At 52.3% G+C, this 21146-nt stretch overlaps 1 protein-coding gene across 1 annotated transcript; it reads left to right on the top strand.

Annotated features, from left to right (window-relative positions):
* The first annotated feature begins 335 nt into the window (after positions 1-335).
* TSPAN17 (tetraspanin 17) lies at positions 336-13724 on the top strand. Its single transcript, XM_049775761.1, has 8 exons — positions 336-526; positions 3589-3639; positions 4134-4280; positions 6101-6271; positions 10733-10858; positions 11390-11437; positions 12238-12416; positions 12924-13724. The coding sequence occupies exons 1-8, from the start codon at positions 440-442 to the stop codon at positions 12958-12960; spliced, it is 846 nt and encodes a 281-aa protein (XP_049631718.1). The 5' UTR covers positions 336-439; the 3' UTR covers positions 12961-13724.
* The last annotated feature ends 7422 nt before the right edge of the window (positions 13725-21146 follow it).

Here is a 21146-nt window from a genome sequence, read left to right as displayed (position 1 = left end):
GGGGTGGGGAACGCTCGCTCGGAGGCGGGGCTAGATGGGAGAAGAAATGACCAATAGGATTCGGCCAGGGGCGGGCTCACGGCGGGCGGGGCGGGGCTAGGACAGAGGAACCCGCCAAGGCGGCTGCGCGGGGGACGGGGCCTGGCGACGCTCGCTCGGAGGCGGGCTAGATGGGGAAGGAACGACCCATCAAATCCGGCCCGGGGCGGGGCTTGGGCTAGGGCTGCGGAATAAGGCGTTCCTATTGGAGGAATCACGGCCGGGGGCGGGGCTTGGTCTCCGGACGGGGGGCGGAGCCTCACCGAGCCCAGCCAAGCCGGAGGGCCTCGGCGCGCGGTGCGGCCCCCGGGGCAGGTGCGGGCAGGCGGCGGCCATGAAGCCGCAGCAGCCGCCGGGCTAGGCTGGGGAGGCGCCCGCCAGGGGCCCGCTCGGGGCCGCCATGCCCGGCAAGCACCCGCCCTACCCGGAGCCCGAGGTCGGCTGCTGCGGGAAGTACTTCCTGTTCGGCTTCAACGTCGTCTTCTGGGTGAGCCGGGCCGGGGACCGGGGCCGAGTCGCGTGGGGGTCCCCGGGCTCGGGGCGCTCCCCGCGGCGCCGGTGCCAGCCCGCCCAGCCGCTCCGGGCCCGTCTGCGGCCTCGCCCCGGAGCCCCTTCTCCGGGCCTGCCCAGGCCGGGAGAGCATCCCCGGGGCAGGAGGCCTTGGAGGCCACCGCGCTGGGGTCCCCCGGCGCCCTGGATGCCGAGTCATCTTTTGCAGGCGCCCCGCGCCCCCCAGGTCCGCCCAGTCCAGTCGGAGCCCTGTCCAGACTCTGCCGGCCCTGGGGGGCTCGGGGTGACTCCACAAGGCAGGGAAGAAGGAGAGGAAGCCAGGACCCCACGACGGGGTGGCCGAAACTCCTCGTTGCCCCTGGCCTCAGTTTCCCGGCCTGGGGCACTGCCCCTCCGGGTTGTGTGCCTCCGAATAGAAATACAGATAGGAATATAAAATCGCAGCCCTTGGCTTCCTGCTTTAGTCGCCAAGGATGCTACAGGCCCGGAGAGATTGGTTAGCAGTGGAACTTTGGAATGGCACAGCCTTGGGAAGAGCCGACGGAGTGACGAGGCAGTGGGGGTGGGGTTGGGGGAGTGAGGCAGGACTTTGAACGGAGAGGAAGGGGTGCAGGCATGAGACTCCCAACTGATTCCAGGGGGGTGGGGCTAGGAATTTGGAGGGTGCCTAGGAGGACAGTGGTGGCAAGAGCTTTTCAAAGTCTTACATGCACTTCACTCCACTCCCCAGCACCCCATCGGGTCCCCCAAGCCCATCAGGAATGTTCCCTGAATGTGGCCCCCAAACCAAAATTAAAAAAAAAAAAAAAAAAAAACTCAGGGAAAAGAAAGGAGCTAAACTGGAAGGATTGGGTGCTCTTGGAGGGTGGAGAGAGGGTTTTGTTTGTGAAGTAGATCTTGGGGTTACCTGTCAGAACCTTCTGCAATTCTTACTAGGACCCTAGAAATGGGCACTCAACCCCCCTCCCTTCGGGCCCAGCACCTCAGCCTAGCTCATCTGGCACTGCCACTTTTCTACCTTTTCATGTATCTACCTCAGTTGAACTGTCACCAGTTTCCCTGGCACCTTCTTTTTATTTTTTTATTAATATTCTTTTGGTTTTTTGGGAGGATACATCCTATGGTGCTCAGGGGTTACTCCTGGCTCTGCATTCAGAAATGACTCCTAGCAGGCACAGAGGGGGCTATAGGAGATACCAGGGATCAAACACAGGACCTCCACATGCAAGGCAAATGCCATACCCGCTATGCTACTATGCTATCGCTTCAGCCCCTTCTTTCTTTTTTTTTTTGGGGGGGGGGGTCATACCTGGCAAGCTCGGGTTACTTGTGGCTCTGCATTCAGATATTGCTCCTGGCAAGCTCAGGACCATATGGAATGCCGAGGATTAAAACCAGTTTAGCTGAGTGTAAGGCAAACGCCCTCCCCACTGTACTGTGGGTCTGGCCCTCAGGCACCTCCCCCCCCCATTTTTTTGGCTTTGGAGACGCATCAGGCAGCACTCAGGAGTTACTCCTGGCTCTGGGCTCAGAAATCACTCCTGGCAGTCTCGGGGGACCATATGGGATACTGGGGATTGAACCTGGGTCCTTCCTGGCTCTTCTGCATGCAAAGCAAATGCCCTAACGCTGTGCTATCGCTCCGGCCCCTAGCCTCGTCTTTTTAATTTCTTTCTTTTTCTTCTTTTTATCTTATCTTTTTAATTTCTAATTTCTAATGCCACATCCAGAAGTGCTCAGGTCTTTACTCCTGGGTCATTCCTGGTGAGCTTATGTGATCATATGGGATGCCAGGGATCAAACCCAGGTATGCTGCTTGCAAGCTATCCAGCCTCAATAGTTTATTGCGGGGGGGGGGGGTTGCACACCCAACGGTGTTTAGGGCTTTCCTGGCTCTGAGCTCAGGAATTACTCCTGGCAGTGCTCATTCAGGGACTGATCCTGGTTGGCCTCTTGTAAAGCAAACCCCTACCTCTTGTACTATTGCTTGGCCCTTCCTGATAACCTCTTTTTTGAGTGTGTGTGTGTTTGGTTTTTGGGCCACATCTGTTTTTGTGCTATTGTTCTGCTCCTCCCCCAAACCTCTTAATTTATTTTTATTATTATTATTATTTATTTATTTATTTTTTGGTTTTTGGGTCACACCCGGCAGCGCTCAGGGGTTACTCCTGGCTCTAGGCTCAGAAATTGCCCCGGCAGGCACAGGGAACCATATGGGATGCCAGGATTCGAACCACCTCCTTCATGAAAGGCAAACGCCTTACCTCCATGCTATCTCTCTGGCCCTCCCCCAGAACCTCTTTAAAAGGCATTTCCCCACTCCATTCCCACCACACGCCCCCTAATCAAATTCCTTTTTGTTCTCATTTTTGGGTCACACCCAACAGTGCTCAGGACTTATTGGCTCTATATTTAAGAATCACTTCTGCCAAAGCTTGGGCAACCCTTGGTTATGTGTGTATGACAGGCATGTTTTCTGCTGCTTCTCCAGTCCGAAGTGTCTTTGTTTTGCTTTGTCTTTTTGGGGTTACACCTGGCCATATTTAGGGGTTACTTCTTACTCTTCACTCAGGGATTGCTCCATCGGTGCTAGGGGGACCTTTGGGGTCTTGTGGAGTGACTCAGGTCGCCAGTGCAAGGGATTTTCTACTTGCCATACTCTCTGTTATAAGGGGACAGGCTGCCACTGTCTGGCAAAAGTCTGTTCCAGGGCTGGGTTCCAAAATAGGGCTGTCCTGGATGTCAGGTACCCCCAATCCTGATGAAACCCTTCTCTTTTCCTCACTTCCTTCTTCTTTATCTCCCTCCCTCCCTCCTTGTCTTTCTCTTCCTCTTGGTTCTGGGTCCTACAACCTGATGGTGCTGGTGGGGGGTGTGATAGTATTGTGCAAGGGTGGAACCCAGACTTCCTGCAGAGTTTGCCTGCAAGCCCACCTGCTTGCTGAAGACTGAGCACTGGGGAGGTGAGAGTGGGGGAAGTTTGGATGTGAGCAAAGCAGAGATCACACCCAGCTCAGCCTTGTGCTGCTTCTCTTGCAGGTAGTGGGAGCCTTGTTCCTGGCCATTGGACTATGGGCCTGGGGTGAGAAGGTAAGATAATGGGGTAGGGGGGCCGGGTAGGTGGCGCTGGAGGTAAGGTGTCTGCCTTGCAAGCGCTAACCAAGGAAGGACCGCGGTTCAATCCCCCGGCGTCCCATATGGTCCCCCCAAGCCAGGGGCGATTTCTGAGCACATAGCCAGGAGTAACCCCTGAGCGTCAAACGGGTGTGGCCCAAAAAACCAAAAAAAAAAAAAAAAAAAAAAAGATAATGGGGTAGGGAGGCCTGGAAGGGATTGTCTATGGGTCAGGATGCTGGGAGGGAGATGGGCCAGATTGATAGTATGCTTGCCTTGTAAATGGCTGATCCAGGTTTATCTCCTGCACTGGGTCCCCTGAGTTATCCCTGAGCTCTGTGAATCAAGAGTGAGCCCAGGGGACCACTAGGTGTGCCCTTTCCCCTCCCCCCAAGATAAGATTGTTGGAGAATTTGATCCCACCTACGGCAGCCCCATCACCTCTCTCCCCCACCCCATCCTCCCTCCAGGGCGTTCTCTCCAACATCTCAGCGCTGACCGATCTGGGAGGTCTTGATCCTGTGTGGCTGTTTGTCGTGGTTGGGGGCGTCATGTCGGTGCTTGGCTTTGCCGGCTGCATTGGGGCTCTCCGGGAAAACACCTTCTTGCTCAAATTTGTGAGTGTGCCCAACCTGAGTCCACTAGGGGGGTGGACAGACACCAAAGTCGTGCTTAGTATTGGGGTGGTTTGATTATAGATGCTGTTAAAATAGGAACTACCAGGGGCCAGAGCAATCAGTACATTGGGGAGGGTGTTTGTCTTGCATGGGTCTGGCCAGCATCAGTCCTTAGCATCCCCTGAGCACCACCAGGAGTGATCCCTGACTACAGAACCAAGCGTAAGCCCTGAGCATCTCTGGGTGTGGCCCCACATCCTTTGGAAATAATACATTAAAAACAATAAAAATCAGGAACCACCAGCTTCCTATTATGGGGGGAATTTCTCTTGGAAGTGACTGAAACCCTTCGGAAGGAGGATGGCGCATCAGGGGTCACCCCAGCCACATAGTCTGCCCCTCTGAGTATAAGATGCCAAGGAATCTGCGGGTGCTGGGTGCTGGTTCTGGTCCAGAAGTTCCAAGGATTGTGGAGGTTCAGGGCTCCCAGGACTTTTGCCAAGATACTATTTAATTGTATCTTTGGGTTTGGGATTGGCTGTTGCTGGGCCAATCCTTCTGGCTGGAGGGTGGAGAGAGGAGAAGGTAGAGCTCTGATTGGTGGGTCCTTGGCTGGGGGATGTGGTGAGCTTCTCTGGAACCCTTACAGATGAAAGTACTGGGGAGTGGAAAGGGAGGAAGAAAGTCGTTCAGTGTCATCAGAAGTAATACAAAGGGACTGGAGAGATAGCACAGTGGTCGTGCACTGTCCTTACTCATGCCAAACCCATTATGGGCCCCCAGGACTGCCGGAGTGATCCCTGAGCACGGCCAGGAGTAACCTCTGAGTACTGAGTACCGCCAGATGTGACCCTAAAACACACAAGAAGTGGGGGGACCAGAGCTATAGTACAGCTGGTTGGGTGCTTGCCTTCCACGTGCAAACCCAGGTCGGATCCCTGGCACCACTTATTGTCCCCTGAGCACCACCATGAGTGACTCCTGAGAGTGGAACCAGGTGTGGCTCTAAAACCAAATAAAAAGGGGCTAGATAGCATAGTGGAAAGGGTGCTTGCTGTGATGCGGCCTACCTAGTTTCAATCCCCCACTCCAGATGATCTGTCAAATTCTGCCTGGAGTGACCCTGAGTGTAGAGCCAGGTGTAAGCCCTGATCAACGTGGGGTGTATAGGCGCCCCCCCCAAAGAAAAGGCAATAGAGAGGCCTGAGATATAGCCAAAGTGGTGGACCATATTCTTTGCCCTGCCATTAGTACTCCAGGTGTGGCCCTAGTAGTCCCCCCCGCCCTTACCAGAGCATCCAAGTGTAGGTCTCCCCAACAACTAGAGCAGAAAAGAAAAATTAGCTCTAGGGGCCAGAGCGATACTTGGAGCATTAGTTTTTTCGTTTTGTTTTTGTTTTTTTGTTTGTTTGTTTGTTTTGGTTTTTGGGCCACACCCAGTGGTGCTCAGGGGTTACTCCTGGCTGTCTGCTCAGAAATAGCTCCTGGCAGGCACGGGGGACCATATGGGACACCGGGATTCGAACCAACCACCTTTGGTCCTGGATCGGCTGCTTGCAAGGCAAACGCCGCTGTGCTATCTCTCTGGGCCCGGAGCATTAGTTTTTCATGTGGTTGATCTAGGTTCCACCCTAGTCATCCTGTAGGGTCCCCCAAGCACCACCACTGAGTCCTGATCCTTGAGTGCAGGGTGGTATAGTCCAACCCTCCCCCGCCCCAAATGCTAGCCCCTACTGACTTGGCTGGGGTGGAGTTCGCTCTAGCGTCTCTGACTCTTTACCCCCCCCCCCCTCCACACCGATCCCTGCTCCACATCCCAGTTCTCCGTGTTCCTTGGCCTCATCTTCTTCCTGGAACTGGCTACTGGGATTCTGGCCTTTGTCTTCAAGGACTGGATTCGAGACCAGCTGAATCTATTCATCAACAACAACCTCAAGGCCTACCGCGACGACATTGACCTCCAGAACCTCATCGATTTTGCTCAGGAATACGTGAGTCCTGCACAGTAGGCTCGCCGTTTAGTGGCTGGGAGGCTTCTGTGGTTCTCCCTCTGGAGGGCCAGGTCTCAGGAAAGGGAGCCAGGAGTGCCCCCTATTGGAAAGAGAGGCCACTGCAGGCACAGGTCAGAACTCCACTCTGGCCCCTTCCATGCAGGGTTACTGAGGAATAGAGAAAAGTGTCCTTGGAAGGCTAGAGGGTGTCAAGAGTTGAGCGTTGGTTTTTGCCTCACCCAGTGATGCTCAGGGGTTACTCCTGGCTCTGCACTCACAAATCACTTCTGGTGGTGCTGGAAGAATCCTAAGGGATACTGGGGATTCAAACCCAGGCCAGCTGCTTGCAAGGCAAGCACCCTGCCTGCTGTGCTATTGCTCCAACCCCCGATGCAGATTTTATATGTCTGAAGCCTGGGTTTGGGTTTTAATACCAATCATCACCTGTTTCTTTCTCTTCCACATCAGCACCATGGGAAGTGAGCCAGAAGTAGTTTCCCTGGGGATGGCTAGTAGTACTCCCCATACCAAAAAGCAACAAGTAGATGAAAAGGAGGACATAGGATATCTTTTCCACCTCCGGCACTCAGGGATCAGAACTACATCGTCATTGTGGCCTTGACAAGTTTGGGGAATCTCTGGGCACTATTTATGCCAATTGGGGTGTCAGCCTCTGTTGATGAGCCTTTCTCCCTTTTTATTTTATTTCATTTTATTTCATTTTTGTTTTGTGTTTTGGGTCACTCCTGACAGTGCTCAGGGGTTACTCCTAGCTCTATGCTCAGAAATCACTCCTGGCAGGATCAGGGGACCATATGGGATGCCAGGCCTTGAACCACCGTCTTTCTGCATGCAAGGCAAACGTCTTACCTCTGTGCTATCTCTCTGCCCCTTTCTTCCTTTTTTAAGGGAAGGGTACCCCAATCGGTGCTTAGGGTTTAGTCCTGGCTCTGCACTCATGGATCATTACTGATGAAGTCATGGGATATCAAACCCAGGTCAGTTGCACACAAGGCAAGCGCCCTTCCTGCTGTGCCATCACTGTGTCCCTGGTATGTGGCTTCTACTCGAGCATGAGAATGTCAGGACAGCCATTGGAGTTGCAGTCTGGCATTCAGCGCAGCAGTGATGCTGGGGTTCAAGTACAGCAGTTGCTAAGATCAAGTTCCAGTCAAGGTTCCATCAAGTTGGGCAGGGTAACTAACAGGATGAAAGAAAAGGTATTTACTGGGGCCAGAGAGATAGCATGGAGGTAAGGCGTTTGCCTTGCATGCAGAAGGTCGGTGGTTCGAATCCTGGCATCCCGTATATGGTCCCCTGAGCCTGCCACAAGCGATTTCTGAGCGTAGAGCCAGGAATGACCCCTGAGCGCTGCCGGGGTGACCCAAAAACCAAAAAAAAAAAAAAAAGGAAAGGTATTTCCTGAGGACCTGAGAGAAGGGCGCTTGCCTTCTACAGGGCCAACTTGGGTTCAATCCCCAACATCCCATAGGTTCCCCTGAGCACCGCAGGAGTGATTCCTGAGTGCAGAGCCAGGAGTAACCCCTGTATTACTGGCTGTGGCCCCAAAACAAAACCAAAAAGGGTTCCCTGAAATACTTTTATGCTTTTGTAGTTAACATCTTGTACAAGCGACTCACAAGCCACATGGTACAGAGGGTCCTTAATCCTGGCCCTATGTCTTTGATGCTGCTACCCCAAGTGTACTCTGGGCCCCTGAGATGGCCCAGGACTGCTGCCAGCTTTAACATGCTCTCAGCCCATTGTGGAGGGGGACAGAGTTCTGGTTCTTTGGATGAATTGAGGTTATGAGTGAGATGTTGGGAGTTCTGGGTGAAACACTGCCTGTTCTCATGGGCGGGGAGAGACAGTTTGGAGCCAGAATACAGCAGGAAGGGAGCTTACCTTTCACATAGCTGGCCTGATTTGATCTTGACATCCCATAGCCACCCCTACCCCATACCATGCCAGGGTGATCCTAGAGTACAGAGCCAGGGGTAAGCCCTGAGCACCACCAAGTATGGTTCAGAAGCTATCCCACACCCCTTCCCTCCCCTCAAAGAAAAGACAGATGAGGGGCTGGAGCAGTGGCACAAGCAGTAAGGCATCTGCCTTGCCTGAGCTAGCCTGAGACTGACCACAGTTTGATCCCCCGCTGTCCTGTATGGTCCCTCAAGCCAGGAGTTTTCTGAGGACATAGCCAGGAGTAACCCCTGAGCATCACCTGGTGTGCCCCCCCCCTTTAAAAAAATAAAGAAAAAAAAAAAAAAAGACAGGCCGGTAGGCAAGGCTAGTACACTTGTGTGTCCTCGCACTTGGAAAATGGAGAAGTGGACCGAGTGTTAACTGGGCTGAGCACAAACTTTGTATGTAAGAACTCCAGCTTCAAGTCCTAGCACTGCATGTTCCTCTGAGCACAGATCCAGAGACAGTTCCTGAGCACTGATGGAACAAAAACAAACCAACCCAAAACAGAACCAGAGGGCTAAAGATATAATGTGGCAGGAAGGAACTTGCCTGGTCTGTGGCTTACTCAGAGTCAGTCTCTGAGCACAAACAAGTGTAACCCCATGAAAAGAAGGGGCAGCCAGGAAGAAGGACATTGAGAGGGTAGAGCACTTGGCCGTGCTCATGACACACAGGATTCAGTCCCTAGCACCACAAAGGGAAAAGAAATCATACATAGTGGGGGGTTTGGGACAAAGTGGGGAGTGTCTGACAGGCAAAATCATGCCGGGATATATACCCCTGCTCACTGTCTGCAGCTGAGCTGACCCCCAGCACTCCAGCACTGGCAGCGTCAGGAGCGCATCACAGTGCCTCCCACAGGAAGCAGGGAAAGTGTTTCAGAGGGGCTGATGGGGGCCAGCAGCATTGTTGAAAGGAGGCAGGAGGGCTTGAGAGTGCCTGGCACTGCCTACTTGTCCCTTTGGAGTGGAGAAATGGTCACTGGGCAGTCTTTTATTTTTTGGTTTCGGTACCACATCTGGAGGCACCCTGAACCCTTCCCAGTGCATCTTTAACATTCCAACACTCTAGCAAGCCAAAATCGAGCGGCCCCACCCACACCCATCATCTTCCAGCAGAGACGGACTGGCTCCACTGCTAAGCTCCAAAAGAACATGCTGCTGCTAAATCATCCAGGCTGACAACTCTGGGGCCTTCTTGGAATGAGGCAGCAAAACCTCCTTAGCTGTCTGAAGCCACAGCAGCCCCCAGGCACACCCAATGACACCCTCCTACAGAAATGGCCCAGCCCCACAACTGAACCTTAGCAAATCACCAAGAAGCCAAATTGTTCCAGATCTGCACATCCTGACTACCACAAGACTTGCTAGTCATGTCGGGCCAGCAGGATCATGGCAAATCTGATGGGAAAGTTCCACAGAAATCTACGAAACCCAAACAGTAGCCCAGAAGGTACAAGCAGTACCAACCAAAGGCCAGTAAATCTTTCAACAATGACTTCAGTAATACCATGGAGAGAATAGCAATCATTTCAAGTTGACCCTTGTTGATCTAAGGGGTTTTTTAATGGTTTATTTGGGGTTTTTGTTTGGTTGGTTTTGGTTTTTGGGCCACATCCAGCAGCACTCAGGGGTTACTCATGGCTCTGTGCTCAGAAATCACCCCTAGCAGGCTTGGGGGAACAAATGGAATGTGGGAATCGAACCCAGGTCGGTTGCATGCAAGACCCTACCTTTGTGCTATCATCACTCAGGTCCTGATTTAGGTTTTGATAGTTTCATTTGCTGTTGTGTTATAACAAACAATATGAAATAAATGTCTTTGTGCCTACAAGGGGACGGCTGGAGGGATCAGTGAGAAACTGAGGACTCTGGTAGAGGAAGGTGGGATTGATGTTGAAATAGTGAATGCCTGAAACTTAAAATCACTACATTATGAACAACTTGGTATTATAATAAAATAAACAAATAAGAGATTGTGAGGCCAGAGTGATAGCACAGCCAGAGGGTGTCTGCCTTGCATGAAGCTGACCCGAGTTCGATCCCCAGCATCCATATGGTCCGCCAAGCCTTCCAGGAGTAATTTCTGAACACAGAGCCAGCAGTGGAGCCAGTCCATCTCTGCTGGAAGATGATGGGTGTGGGTGGGGCCGCTCGATTTTGGCTTGCTAGAGTGTTGGAATGTTAAAGATGCACTGGGAAGGGTTCAGGGTGTCTCTTGCCAGGGAACTGACACCTACCTGCCTTTCTGAGGTCCTCCTTTGTCCTGAAGCCAGCCTTTTCCTGAACCTCCTCTTATAAGCCTTGAGCTCCTTCTTTAGGCCCCCTAAACTCAGGAGCCTGCAGCCTCCCAGAATGCAGGCCCACCTAGGCCTGTATGGTGGGGGCAGTGGGGAGACCCCTCCCCCTGTGCCCTTGCAGTGGGGGAATCCCTCTCCAGTAGGAAGTAGCTGCACTCTGTCTGGTTCACTTGGAACTCTTTTCTTGCCTTTAGTGGTCTTGCTGTGGTGCCCGTGGCCCCAACGATTGGAACCTCAACATCTACTTCAACTGCACTGACCTGAACCCCAGCCGAGAGCGCTGTGGGGTGCCCTTCTCCTGCTGCGTCAGAGACCCTGCGGTGAGTAGGGGGTCTTGTGGAGAGGAGGCCCAGCCTGAGATCAGTGATTTGGCCTGCTTTGGGAATTCAGTGGGGGGAGCTTTAAGAATACGAGGTCCCATTGCAAGTAGGATAGCACTCTCTGGGGGAGACAGAGACTTCTTGGGGGTGGGGAGTGGAGCTGTTGGGGTGCAGGAACAAAAGTTTTTTTTTTTTGAGTCACATTCATGGTACCTAGGGGTCACTCCTGGCAGGCTCAGAGGACCCTATGGGATGCTGGGGATTAATCCGTTAGCTATGTGCAAGGCCAGCACGTCACCTTTTCTGTTGCTCTCGCCCTGTTTTTCCTTTTTGTGGCACTGGGGATCCAACCCAACGCCTCCTAGACATGAGCCTTTGCTTTGCCACTAGCCAGCCTGAGAGCTCTGGGCATGGCAGAAGCTTGGATGTACTCTATTTTCTGCCTCAAAGGAAGAGAAAGAATGGTGCTGGGACACAAGGTGGAGTGCTGGGGTGGTATTTGCAGATCCTCACGGGTCTGTTTCTTTTCAGGAAGATGTTCTCAACACCCAGTGTGGCTATGACATCCGGCTCAAACTGGTAAGGGGGCTGGTGAGGCTGGAGGCCAGAGACAAGACAGGTGGATATATGTATGGAGGTGGGGAGCTTCCTCCCCACTGAAGAGCAGAAGATTCTGGGGGAGAGATGAGTCCCAGAAATGCCCCAGACATGCATGGCGTGATATTGCCAGGCAGACAGGCCCCCACGGGAGTTGAGTACACCCGTGTCTTTGTTCATCCAGCTTTTCATGGAAAACCTTTGAGGAAAGAGGTGTTGATGGTTTGGGGACTTGCAGTCAGGGGAAGGTTCTTGGAGAAGGGGGCAATTGGGCTGAGGCCAAAAGAGTTAGTTTTGCAAAGGGGATTTTTTTTTTTTTTTAATTTGGCTACAACTGGCTATGTTCAGGTGTTACTTCTGGTTCTGCACTCAGAGATCACTCCTGGCAGGGCTCAAGGGACATTATGATGCTGAGGATGAATCCAGGTTGGACATTCAATGCAAGGGGATTTTGAAGTAGGGAAGTTGATAGATGGAAGTGGGGCTGGCAGTCGGGGCACTCCTTAGCTGAGGGGGCATATGGGCTGAGCCCAAAAGGAGTTGATAGGGAGTTGAAAGGGGAGATAGGGAGGTAACAGATGTGAACAAGCTTAAAAGTTGGTGGGGGTGGACCTCTAAAAGGAGGGAGCTTTTGGGCTGAGACAGAGGAGCAGGATTGGAGCCCTGGGTTGGCAGCTACAGGTAGAAGGCCTGGGGATGGGTAAGGGTGAATCTGGGAGGCAAAATGGGGGATAGCTCCTGCACTCCACCTTCCTACTGTGGTCTTGCTTGGCCCCTCACAGGAGCTGGAGCAGCAGGGCTCCATTCACACCAAAGGCTGCGTGGGCCAGTTCGAGAAGTGGCTCCAGGACAACCTCATCGTGGTGGCAGGTGTCTTTGTGGGCATTGCGTTGCTCCAGATCTTTGGCATCTGCCTGGCCCAGAACCTCGTGAGCGACATCAAGGCAGTGAAGGCCAGCTGGTGAGGCCAGCCCTCTTCCCCCCACAGGCTAAAGGAGGGTTTGCACGAGGGCCTGAGCCCAACAAAGCTGCTTGAGGGCTGGCTCAGAGGTTGACGATGCTGGTGGACATGCCCCCTATGAATACCACTGCTCAGGTGTCCTGGGGTAATGATGCTCTCCTGGGGAACAGGCATGACATAGCTCACAGGGTGGGATGGGGTCTGCCCACATCCCCTCACCCTGACTGGGTCACAGCTCCCTGGGCCAGCTCTGGGGCCTCCCATAGCCTAACCTTTCCATGAGCCAAGACCTTGACTGGGGCCCTGGCCTTGATCCTGCCAGGGGAATCCTGCTTTTACCTCAGACGCTGATTTGGTTTTGGGTCACACCCTACAGTGCTTTGGGCTTACTCCTGGTGGGACTCAGAGGACCCTTTGGTTGAGGCAAATGCCTCCCTGCTGTATTACTGCCCCGCTTCTAAGACTGAAACAGATGCAAGAACCTTTTCTCCGTTGCTTGCTTCACAGGATCAAACAGGAGGACGGCTACAAGCTTCTCAAATAAAACCAAATCTGGCTTTCGTGAACCACTGGGCAGAGCCAGCGATCCCGGAGCCCCTGGCTCAGGCCCCAGCCCCGCCTCTCACATGTCCCACGTGGCCACAACCACAACAGTTCTGTTGGCTGCGTGTCCTGCGACAGGAGCTTCTCTCTTCCGAGGGCCCCCACTCTTCCCGCTCACCCAAGTGCCCTGCCTGACGCCCGCTAGGCTGCAAGTTGGTCCCCTCACTTCCGTAGGGTGTTGCCCTCCCAAAGTGCCATGTGGCTGCTGCAGACCCAGCCTGGGAAGGAGGGGCTCTACGGACCAAGAGTGAGACCTCAACCTGGGAGCAGGGCTCCACCCTCTCGGCACCAAGTATGCCCCGGAAAGTGGCTGAGGAGTGGGATTAAAGTCAGGAAGGGTTTTGGAAAGAGTCGGCTAGAAATGCGAGGCGTAGTGCTCCTTGCAGTTGGGCAGTGACTGGCTTATGGGCTTCCAGTACCTGATTCTGGACTTCCATTAGGTTCATTCTAGACCATCACCTTCGTCATGAACCACAGAGTTGCCTCGTGGTCACTAGAGGGTGCACCACGCAGCATTGCTTGGGTCTGGCAGCCTTGCAAGCGTCAGTCGCCGCCGCCTCCAGCTGGGGTATCCACCCTGCTTCCTAGCGCTTTGGCACCAGGGAATCCGGAACTGCAGGCCAACAATATCCAGGAGTCCCAGACAGGTGCTGGCCAGGGAGTGGTTTATACTCGCTACAATAAAACAGAGCTCATGGTGTGGTACTTTCTGGTGGTATTTTCCGATTCAGAGAAAGGAACCGGCACCCCAGGGAAGCCTGGAGGCTGCTCTCTCTCAGCTGTGTCTTTGCTGTGTGCAGTCCCAGGGGCAGTGCTTGGAGTTCCTGTCCTGCCCTTCATGGTCTTTGCAGCTGAAAAGTTAAACTGGGCCGTTCTCATGGCCGGGTGGTCTTAGTAAATCAACAGAATGATTTGTGGATCTGACTGCCCTTCCCAGAGACAAGGCTAGGCAAGAGATACCCTTTGTAAAACCGGATGGAAGAATGGGGGGACTGTGGGAAAGTGCAGGACCCCCTCCGTGTCTTTGACTAAGGAGAAGGGGGATGCAAATTTAAGATAGACCTTGGAGAATATCCAGTTGCTCAGTGGTTAGCATGCATATAGAAAAGATCTACCTGGGAGCACACAGCAGTGTTCAGGGCTTATTTCTGGCTCTGCAAGCAGGTATCACTACTCCTACCATAGGGGGTGGCAGGAATTGAACCTGGATTCAGTACAAGTGCCCTTGTCTCACCAACCTCACTCAGATTTTTTTTTGTTTTTTGTTTTTGGGCCACACCCAGCGTTGCTCAGGGATTACTCCTGGCTGTCTGCTCAGAAATAGCTCTTGGGGGGCCGGAGAGATAGCATGGAGGTAAGGCATTTGCCTTTCATGCAGAAGGTCATCGGTTTGAATCCTGGCGTACCATATGGTCCCCCGAGCCTGCCAGGAGCGATTTCTGAGCATGAAGCCAGGAGTAACCCTTGAGTGCTGCCGGGTGTGACCCAAAAACCAAAAACCAAAAAAAAAAAAAAAAAAAAAAAAAAAAAGAAAAGAAAAAGAAAAAGAAATAGCTCTTGGCAGGCACAGGGGACCATATGGGACACCGGGATTCGAACCAACCACCTTTGGTCCTGGATTGGCTGCTTGCAAGGCAAACGCCGCTGTGCTATCTCTCCGGGCCCTCAGATTTTTTTTTAAGCTTCATTTATGGATTGGTTAGTTGGTTTTGGGGCCACACCTGGGAATGCTCGGGGGGGGAGGGTAATTCCTGGCTCTGTACTCAGAAATCACCCCTGACAGGCTGGGGGACCATATGGGATGCCAGGTATCAAACCTGGTCCCGGGTCTGCCACATGTAAGGCAAATATCCACAGCTGTGCTATCTCTCCCACCCCACACTCAGATTGTTATGTAAAGTACCCCTCTTATGTCCGAAGCACCATTCTTCTGGGAGTGCTGGGTGTAGTGAACACCTATCAAAACCCATCAAATACCCATCAATGGAACCAGGGTGGCAGCATTCCCTAGAAATGTCCTCAAGCCCTTGCTTTGGCCATTCACATGATTGTTGGGGCCAGGGGGCAGCATCCACTCAGCTGTGGTGCATCCTGCCACAGGTAGATGAGAACTCTCCACTAACACTGGAGAATTCAAACAGTGGGCGAGGCACAGGCTTTACATGCTGGAAGACCAGATGGATTTTCAGCACCTCCAGGAATGACTTCTGAGCACTGCAGAGTCTGGTTCCCAAATAAAGTGGTAGGATCAGCTGGGGTGCTGTGGAGGAAGGTCCCCCCTGATGGAGTGGTTTGGGGAAACTTGGCAACTTGGTGTCCCTGGAAACTTTTTGGGTCACAGCCTACGGGACTCGGGATGCTCAGTGATTCTCAGCACGCACCTCCCCAAGCCCGAGGTGTCCTCTGACAGACTACCCCAGAGAGACAGGAGGGAGAGCTCAGAGCGACAAGTCTCTTGATTCTAGGGGCCAGAAGGGTCTAGCCAGGATGTTTTTGCAAGAATGGACATTTGGAATGGACTAAGACAACCCACTTTCTGGTTGGACATTCTTCCCAGTGGCCACCAGATGGCGGCAAAGTGTAGCTGATGCCGTGGAAGAGATGTGGCCTGGGCAGCGAGGTGGGAGCTTGCAGAAAGGGAGGTGGGAAGAAGGTTCAGGACAGGACACCTGACCCCTTCCTCACCTGGGGCAGGTGTGAGTGAGTGCATGGAGACAGCAGTCAGGGTACATGTGACAAAATAGGGTGGTTAAGCTGGAGCAATAGTATGTATGGTGGGGGAGGGCCCATCCCATTTGTCCCCTGAGCCCCAACAGGAATAATTCCTGAGTACAGAAGCAATCACCCAGAACAAATGAAAAACTCAACAAACCAAATAGAAAGTAAAAAGATATGGAGTGATAAAGTCTTACTGAGAAAATTAGATAGATAGTTTTGGGGAGTTTGGGGACCCCACTCGACTTACTCCAGGTTCTGTGTTCAGGGATCATTCCTAATGGGGTTCAGGGGTGCTGGTGATTGAACTAGGTCTGGCTGTGTAGAAGGCAAGTACCTTGATCTCTTCTATCATTCCAGCTTTGAGAAAATTTTTTTCTCTTAATTTTTAATTAAGACTCTGATTTTACTCATACATTGAGAGCTATGACAGTTATTTAAAATTGACCCTTGGGCCAGTGAGGTGGCGCTAGAGGTAAGATAATCTGCCTTGCAAGCGCTAGCCAAGGAAGGACCGCGATTCGACACAGGTTGGGGTGGTGGGTGGGAAACTGAGGACACTGGTGAGGGAAGGCCATATTAGCGGTGAGATTGGTGTCTGAACAGTTAATGCGTGGAACAACTGATTTATGAGCAGTTTAGTAAGTCACAATGTTATAATAATTTTTTTGTGTGGTTTTTGGATCACACCCAGCAGTGCTCAGGGGATACTCCTGGCTCCATGCTCAGAAATTGCTCCTGGCAGGCACGGGAGACCATATGGGACACCGGGTTCCAACTGATGACCTTCTGCATGAAAGGCAAACGCCTTATCTCCATGCTATCTCTCTGGCCCCTATAATAAAAATTTTAAACAAAACCAAACTCCAAAGCCCCATTCAAGTTGTTTATAATAGAAGTGTTTCATGCGGGGCCGGGCGGTGGCGCTAGAGGTAAGGTGCCTGCCTTACCTGCGCTAGCCTAGGACGGACCTCGGTTCGAACCCTCAGCGTCCCATATGGTCCCCCAAGCCAGGAGCGACTTCTGAGCGCATAGCCAGGAGTAACCCCTGAGCGTCAAAAGGGTGTGGCCCAAAACACCAAAAACCAAAAAAAAAAAAAAAAAAAAAAAGAAGTGTTTCATGCATACAATGTTTCAACACTAATCATCACCAATGTCCTCTTCCCTATACAAATGTTTCCAATTTCCCTATCACCACCAAGCCTCAAATGTTGACAGGCATTTCATATTACATAGGGAAATGTTTTTGGTCCACACCCAGCAATTCTCAGGGCTTACTCCTGGCTAGACACTCAGGAATCACTCCTGGCAGTGCTCAGGAGATCATACGAGGTGCCAGGGATTGATCCCAGCTGGCCTTGCAAGTGCTGTACTGTCACTCTGGCTGGAACTTTTTTTTATTTTGTTTTGGAGTCACACCCAATGTTGCTCAATGGTCACCTCTGGTTCTGCACTCAGGAATTACTCCAGGCAGTGCTTGGGGACCATATGAAATGCTGGGGATCAAACTGGTTGGCCATGTGCAAGGCAAATGCCCTACCTACTGTACTATTGCTCCAGCCCTGGAAAATTTTTAGTTGAATATTGAATATGCAGAGGAAACATAAAAGATTCTGTCCCCACCCATCCCTGGTGGTCTCACAGATGGAAAATCTAGACGTAACCCCAAGCCTTCAAGTCTCCACACGTCATGCACCCCAAGAAATACTTCAGTCCCAGCTGCCAGAGCTGCCTTACAAGCATGTTATAACTTCGATTTCCTGTGTTACCATGTGTGTAAGTACCATTCCCTGTGTCACCATGTGTGCTGGACCTAGCAGCAATGTTGTCTGGGGTCTCTGGCATCACAATTTCAGGCCGTACCTGGATGTAGGTGACACTTCCTTGTTCTATCCCCTCAGAGAGCATTGCAGCTGACATGTTGTGAGTGTGACTGGCAGATAGGAGCCCAGGATGGGGCTGGGAGAACTAAGGAGGGCGCCCTCACATGTGTGTCTGTATGAATTGGTGTTATTCCATCCACAGGTCATGCCTGGAAGCTGCTTCATCTGTGTGGTGCATCCCTGCCAGGATTGGCCACCGAGAGCCTCTTACCCTTTGGATATTGACCAAGTTGCCTCAATGGTGGGATGGCAGGGGACCTATTTGGACCCAGGGCTTAGTCCTCCTGACTCCAAAGGTTTGGCTGTGGAGGAGGCAGAAGGACAGTCTAGTAAGGGGTGCCCCCAAGTGGGACTCGGTCCCTTCAAAGCTCTGGCTAGGGGCTTTGTTGCTACTATTCCTCTTTAACCTGTCCATCAAGGGAGCCTATATTGGGGGCAATGCTGGGTGTGGGGTGCTGGAGCTCAGCCCATCTGTGGCATATGGACCCCTTGATGCTGCATTGGGTGTTGCTATGGCAATGCCTTCCCAGTCCCCACTGCAATCCACAGACAGAAGGGAACACCGGCGTGAGGCTCCAGAGATAGCTTTACCTCTGGATCCCTAGGCCAACATGTCCTGGGATCTTACAAAGGTTCCAGGAATGGGATTGGGGTTCTAACACACTTTTTTTTATGTTCAACAGTGGTGGGAGATGCAGACAGATCTCCCTATGCCACCACAATGGATTTTTTTGTTTTTGTTTCTTTGGGCCACACCCGTTTGATGCTCAGGGGTTACTCCTGGCTAAGTGCTCAGAAATTGCCCCTGGCTTGGGGGGACCAAATGGGATGCCGGGGGATCGAACCACGGTCCTTCCTTGGCTAGCGCTTGCAAGGCAGACACCTTACCTCTAGCGCCACCTCACCAGCCCCCCACAATGGATTTTTGGGGGGGAGATTGGATCACAACTGACAGTGCTCAGGACTTTTTCCTGGCTCTGCATTCAGTGATCATTCCTGGTGGGCGTGGAGGGCTCTTTGGGGTACTGGGAATCAAACCTAGCTAGGTTAATCATACCTAGTACCATCTCTTCAGTCCCCACCTCAATGGATTTTGTGGGGGCACACATGGATCTGAGCTCAGAAATTACTCCTGGCAGGCTCGTGGGACCATATGGTTTGCTGAGGATCAAACCCGGCTTGACTACACACAAGGCAAACACCTTGCCTATTGTGCTATTGCTCCAGTCCTCAATGAATTTATTGATATGTGTGTGCCTGTGTTTAAGCCCTGCAGATCACACAAAAGGGGGACTTTGAACCCCACTTCTTTTTCCCTCTGGGCTGGTCTCTGGCACCTCCCAGGGAGGACCAGCTGCATTCTCAAGGAAATGGGAAGGAGGCCATGGGTGGGTGCGGGCACCCCTGCCCAGCTTTCTCTGTATTTGTCGCTGCTAGATAATTACATATCAGTCCTTGCCGATCAAGTTGTCTTTTCAACAACAGCAAACCCATATTAATAGCGAGAACTTAGACTTAATATGGGCTGAGAGCTTCTCTTAGCATTTTATTTATGGAAATGAATTTGCTGCCCCCACAGCTTGGAGAAGGTGTTCTGCAGACCAGAGAGGGTGGGAAATTCTCTCTCTCTCTCTCTCTCTCTCTCTCTCTCTTTCTCTCTCTCTCTCTCTGTGTGTGTGTGTGTGTGTGTGTGTGTGTGAAATTCTGTGTATGTGTGTGCATGCATGATATAGAGAAACAGACAGAGTGATAGAGATTTGGTTTTCTTGGTTCCTCCAGATGGACACATAAGATATTTCCAGACAGGGATGAAGAGATAATATAGCAAGGAAGGTGCTTCCCTTATATATGCCAACCCAGGTTCAATCCATGGCACCCCATGGAGAGAGAGTACAGAGGACATGGTGCTTGCACAGCACGTGACTGACCCAGATTTAATCCCTAACAGCCATAAAGTCCCCTGAGTACCACCAATCTTTGAGCATAGACTCTGGAGTAAGCCCTAAGCATTGCCAGGTGTGGTCCCAAAACAAACAAAAAACATTTGCTAGAAGTACATGTACTTATCCTTAGGAAGTTGTATATCTCCAAGGATAAGTCTCGATGGTTGGCAAGCAAGGCATGGGGGCAATAGTTCAAAGGGCTGGGGCATACTTGCATAAACAGAGCTTAATACTTGGCACTACCTAGTTTCCTGGTGGCCCTCTGGCACCACTGGGGAGGCAATTCCCCCTGAAAAAAGAAACCAAAACAATCAAGGCTGGCAAGTGAATACCTGGGAGGAGATTTGGGCCACACTCAGTCATGCTCAGAAGCTGCTCCTGGCTTGGTGCCCATGGGGGTTATTCCTTGAAGTGCTTGGCAAATTGTGTGGTACCAGACGAAATATTGGGCTTCCCAAGGCTGGAGGGAGAGAACAGTAGGTAGGGCACTTGCAGACCGGGTTCAATCCCCAGCACCTCAGAGAGTTTCTTAGCGATTCCTGAGCACAGAGCCAGGAGCCAGCCCTGAGCAAACTTCTCCACTGTACTATGGCTGATGCAAGGAGACTGAGTTGGTCTGAGGCAAAGATCGGTGTGTGCAAAAGAAGAGGTGCTTTAGTGCCAGACCTAACAACTCACCTGCCTTCCCACAACCCCCAGTAGGCTGCCAGGCCATTTCCTTGGCCTCCCTTTTCCATCTTGAGCTAAACCCCACTTCTTGGGGTGGGAGTGGGGATCTTGGCTTCTATGGCCCTGCCCCTCCTGTTCCCCTCTCCCTTCCTGCCACCTGCTGGCGAGCTATGTCCTTATTAGCACGGTTCAGTGGCCAGCGCTCATCATCGATCTCCCTGTGGTCTAGCATGGACAGCGGCTAATGGAAATGAATGAATTGGGCGGTGTCGCTGAGGGACACTCACCCGAGGGCTCTGCTGAGACACAGTAGGAGAGGGGGAGATGGTGAGCCAACCAGATATGACCCCAAACTCCAGTCCTGGAATTCAATTGTCATTGAGGGGCAGCTAGGAAAGACTGAGCACTGGAGGTCCAATGTCAGGTGGGGCGTTGCTCTGATTGATCATGGAGAGGAGGAGGGAGGGAGGAAGGGATGGGCACCAGGGGTCACACCCGGCTGCTCAGTGGCTACTCCTGGCTCTACGCTCAGAAATCGCTCCTGGCAGGCTCGGGGGACCATATAGGATGCCAGGATTCAAACCATCGTCCTTCTGCATGCAAGGCAAACACCTTACCTCCATGCTATCTCTTTGGCCCCCATGACCAATATTTTATCCCTTGTCCTGGACTGGTGGTGATGGTCGCTGCCGATGGTCCAGACATCTTCTTTTCATGGCTCTAGGGGAAATAGGCAGGAACTCGGTAAAGAAATATTGAAGTGGGGCTGGAGAGATAGCATGGAGGTAAGGCGTTTGCCTTTCATGCAGGAGGTCATCAGTTCAAATCCCGGCGTCCCATATGGTCCCCCGTGCCTGCCAGGAGCAATTTCTGAGCATGGAGCCAGGAATAACCCCTGAGTACTGCCAGGTGTGACC

The sequence above is a fragment of the Suncus etruscus genome, chromosome 6, assembly GCF_024139225.1.
Source record: "Suncus etruscus isolate mSunEtr1 chromosome 6, mSunEtr1.pri.cur, whole genome shotgun sequence".
In the NCBI taxonomy this organism is placed as follows: Eukaryota; Metazoa; Chordata; class Mammalia; order Eulipotyphla; family Soricidae; genus Suncus; species Suncus etruscus.
This window is presented reverse-complemented; position numbering and strand designations above follow the sequence as displayed.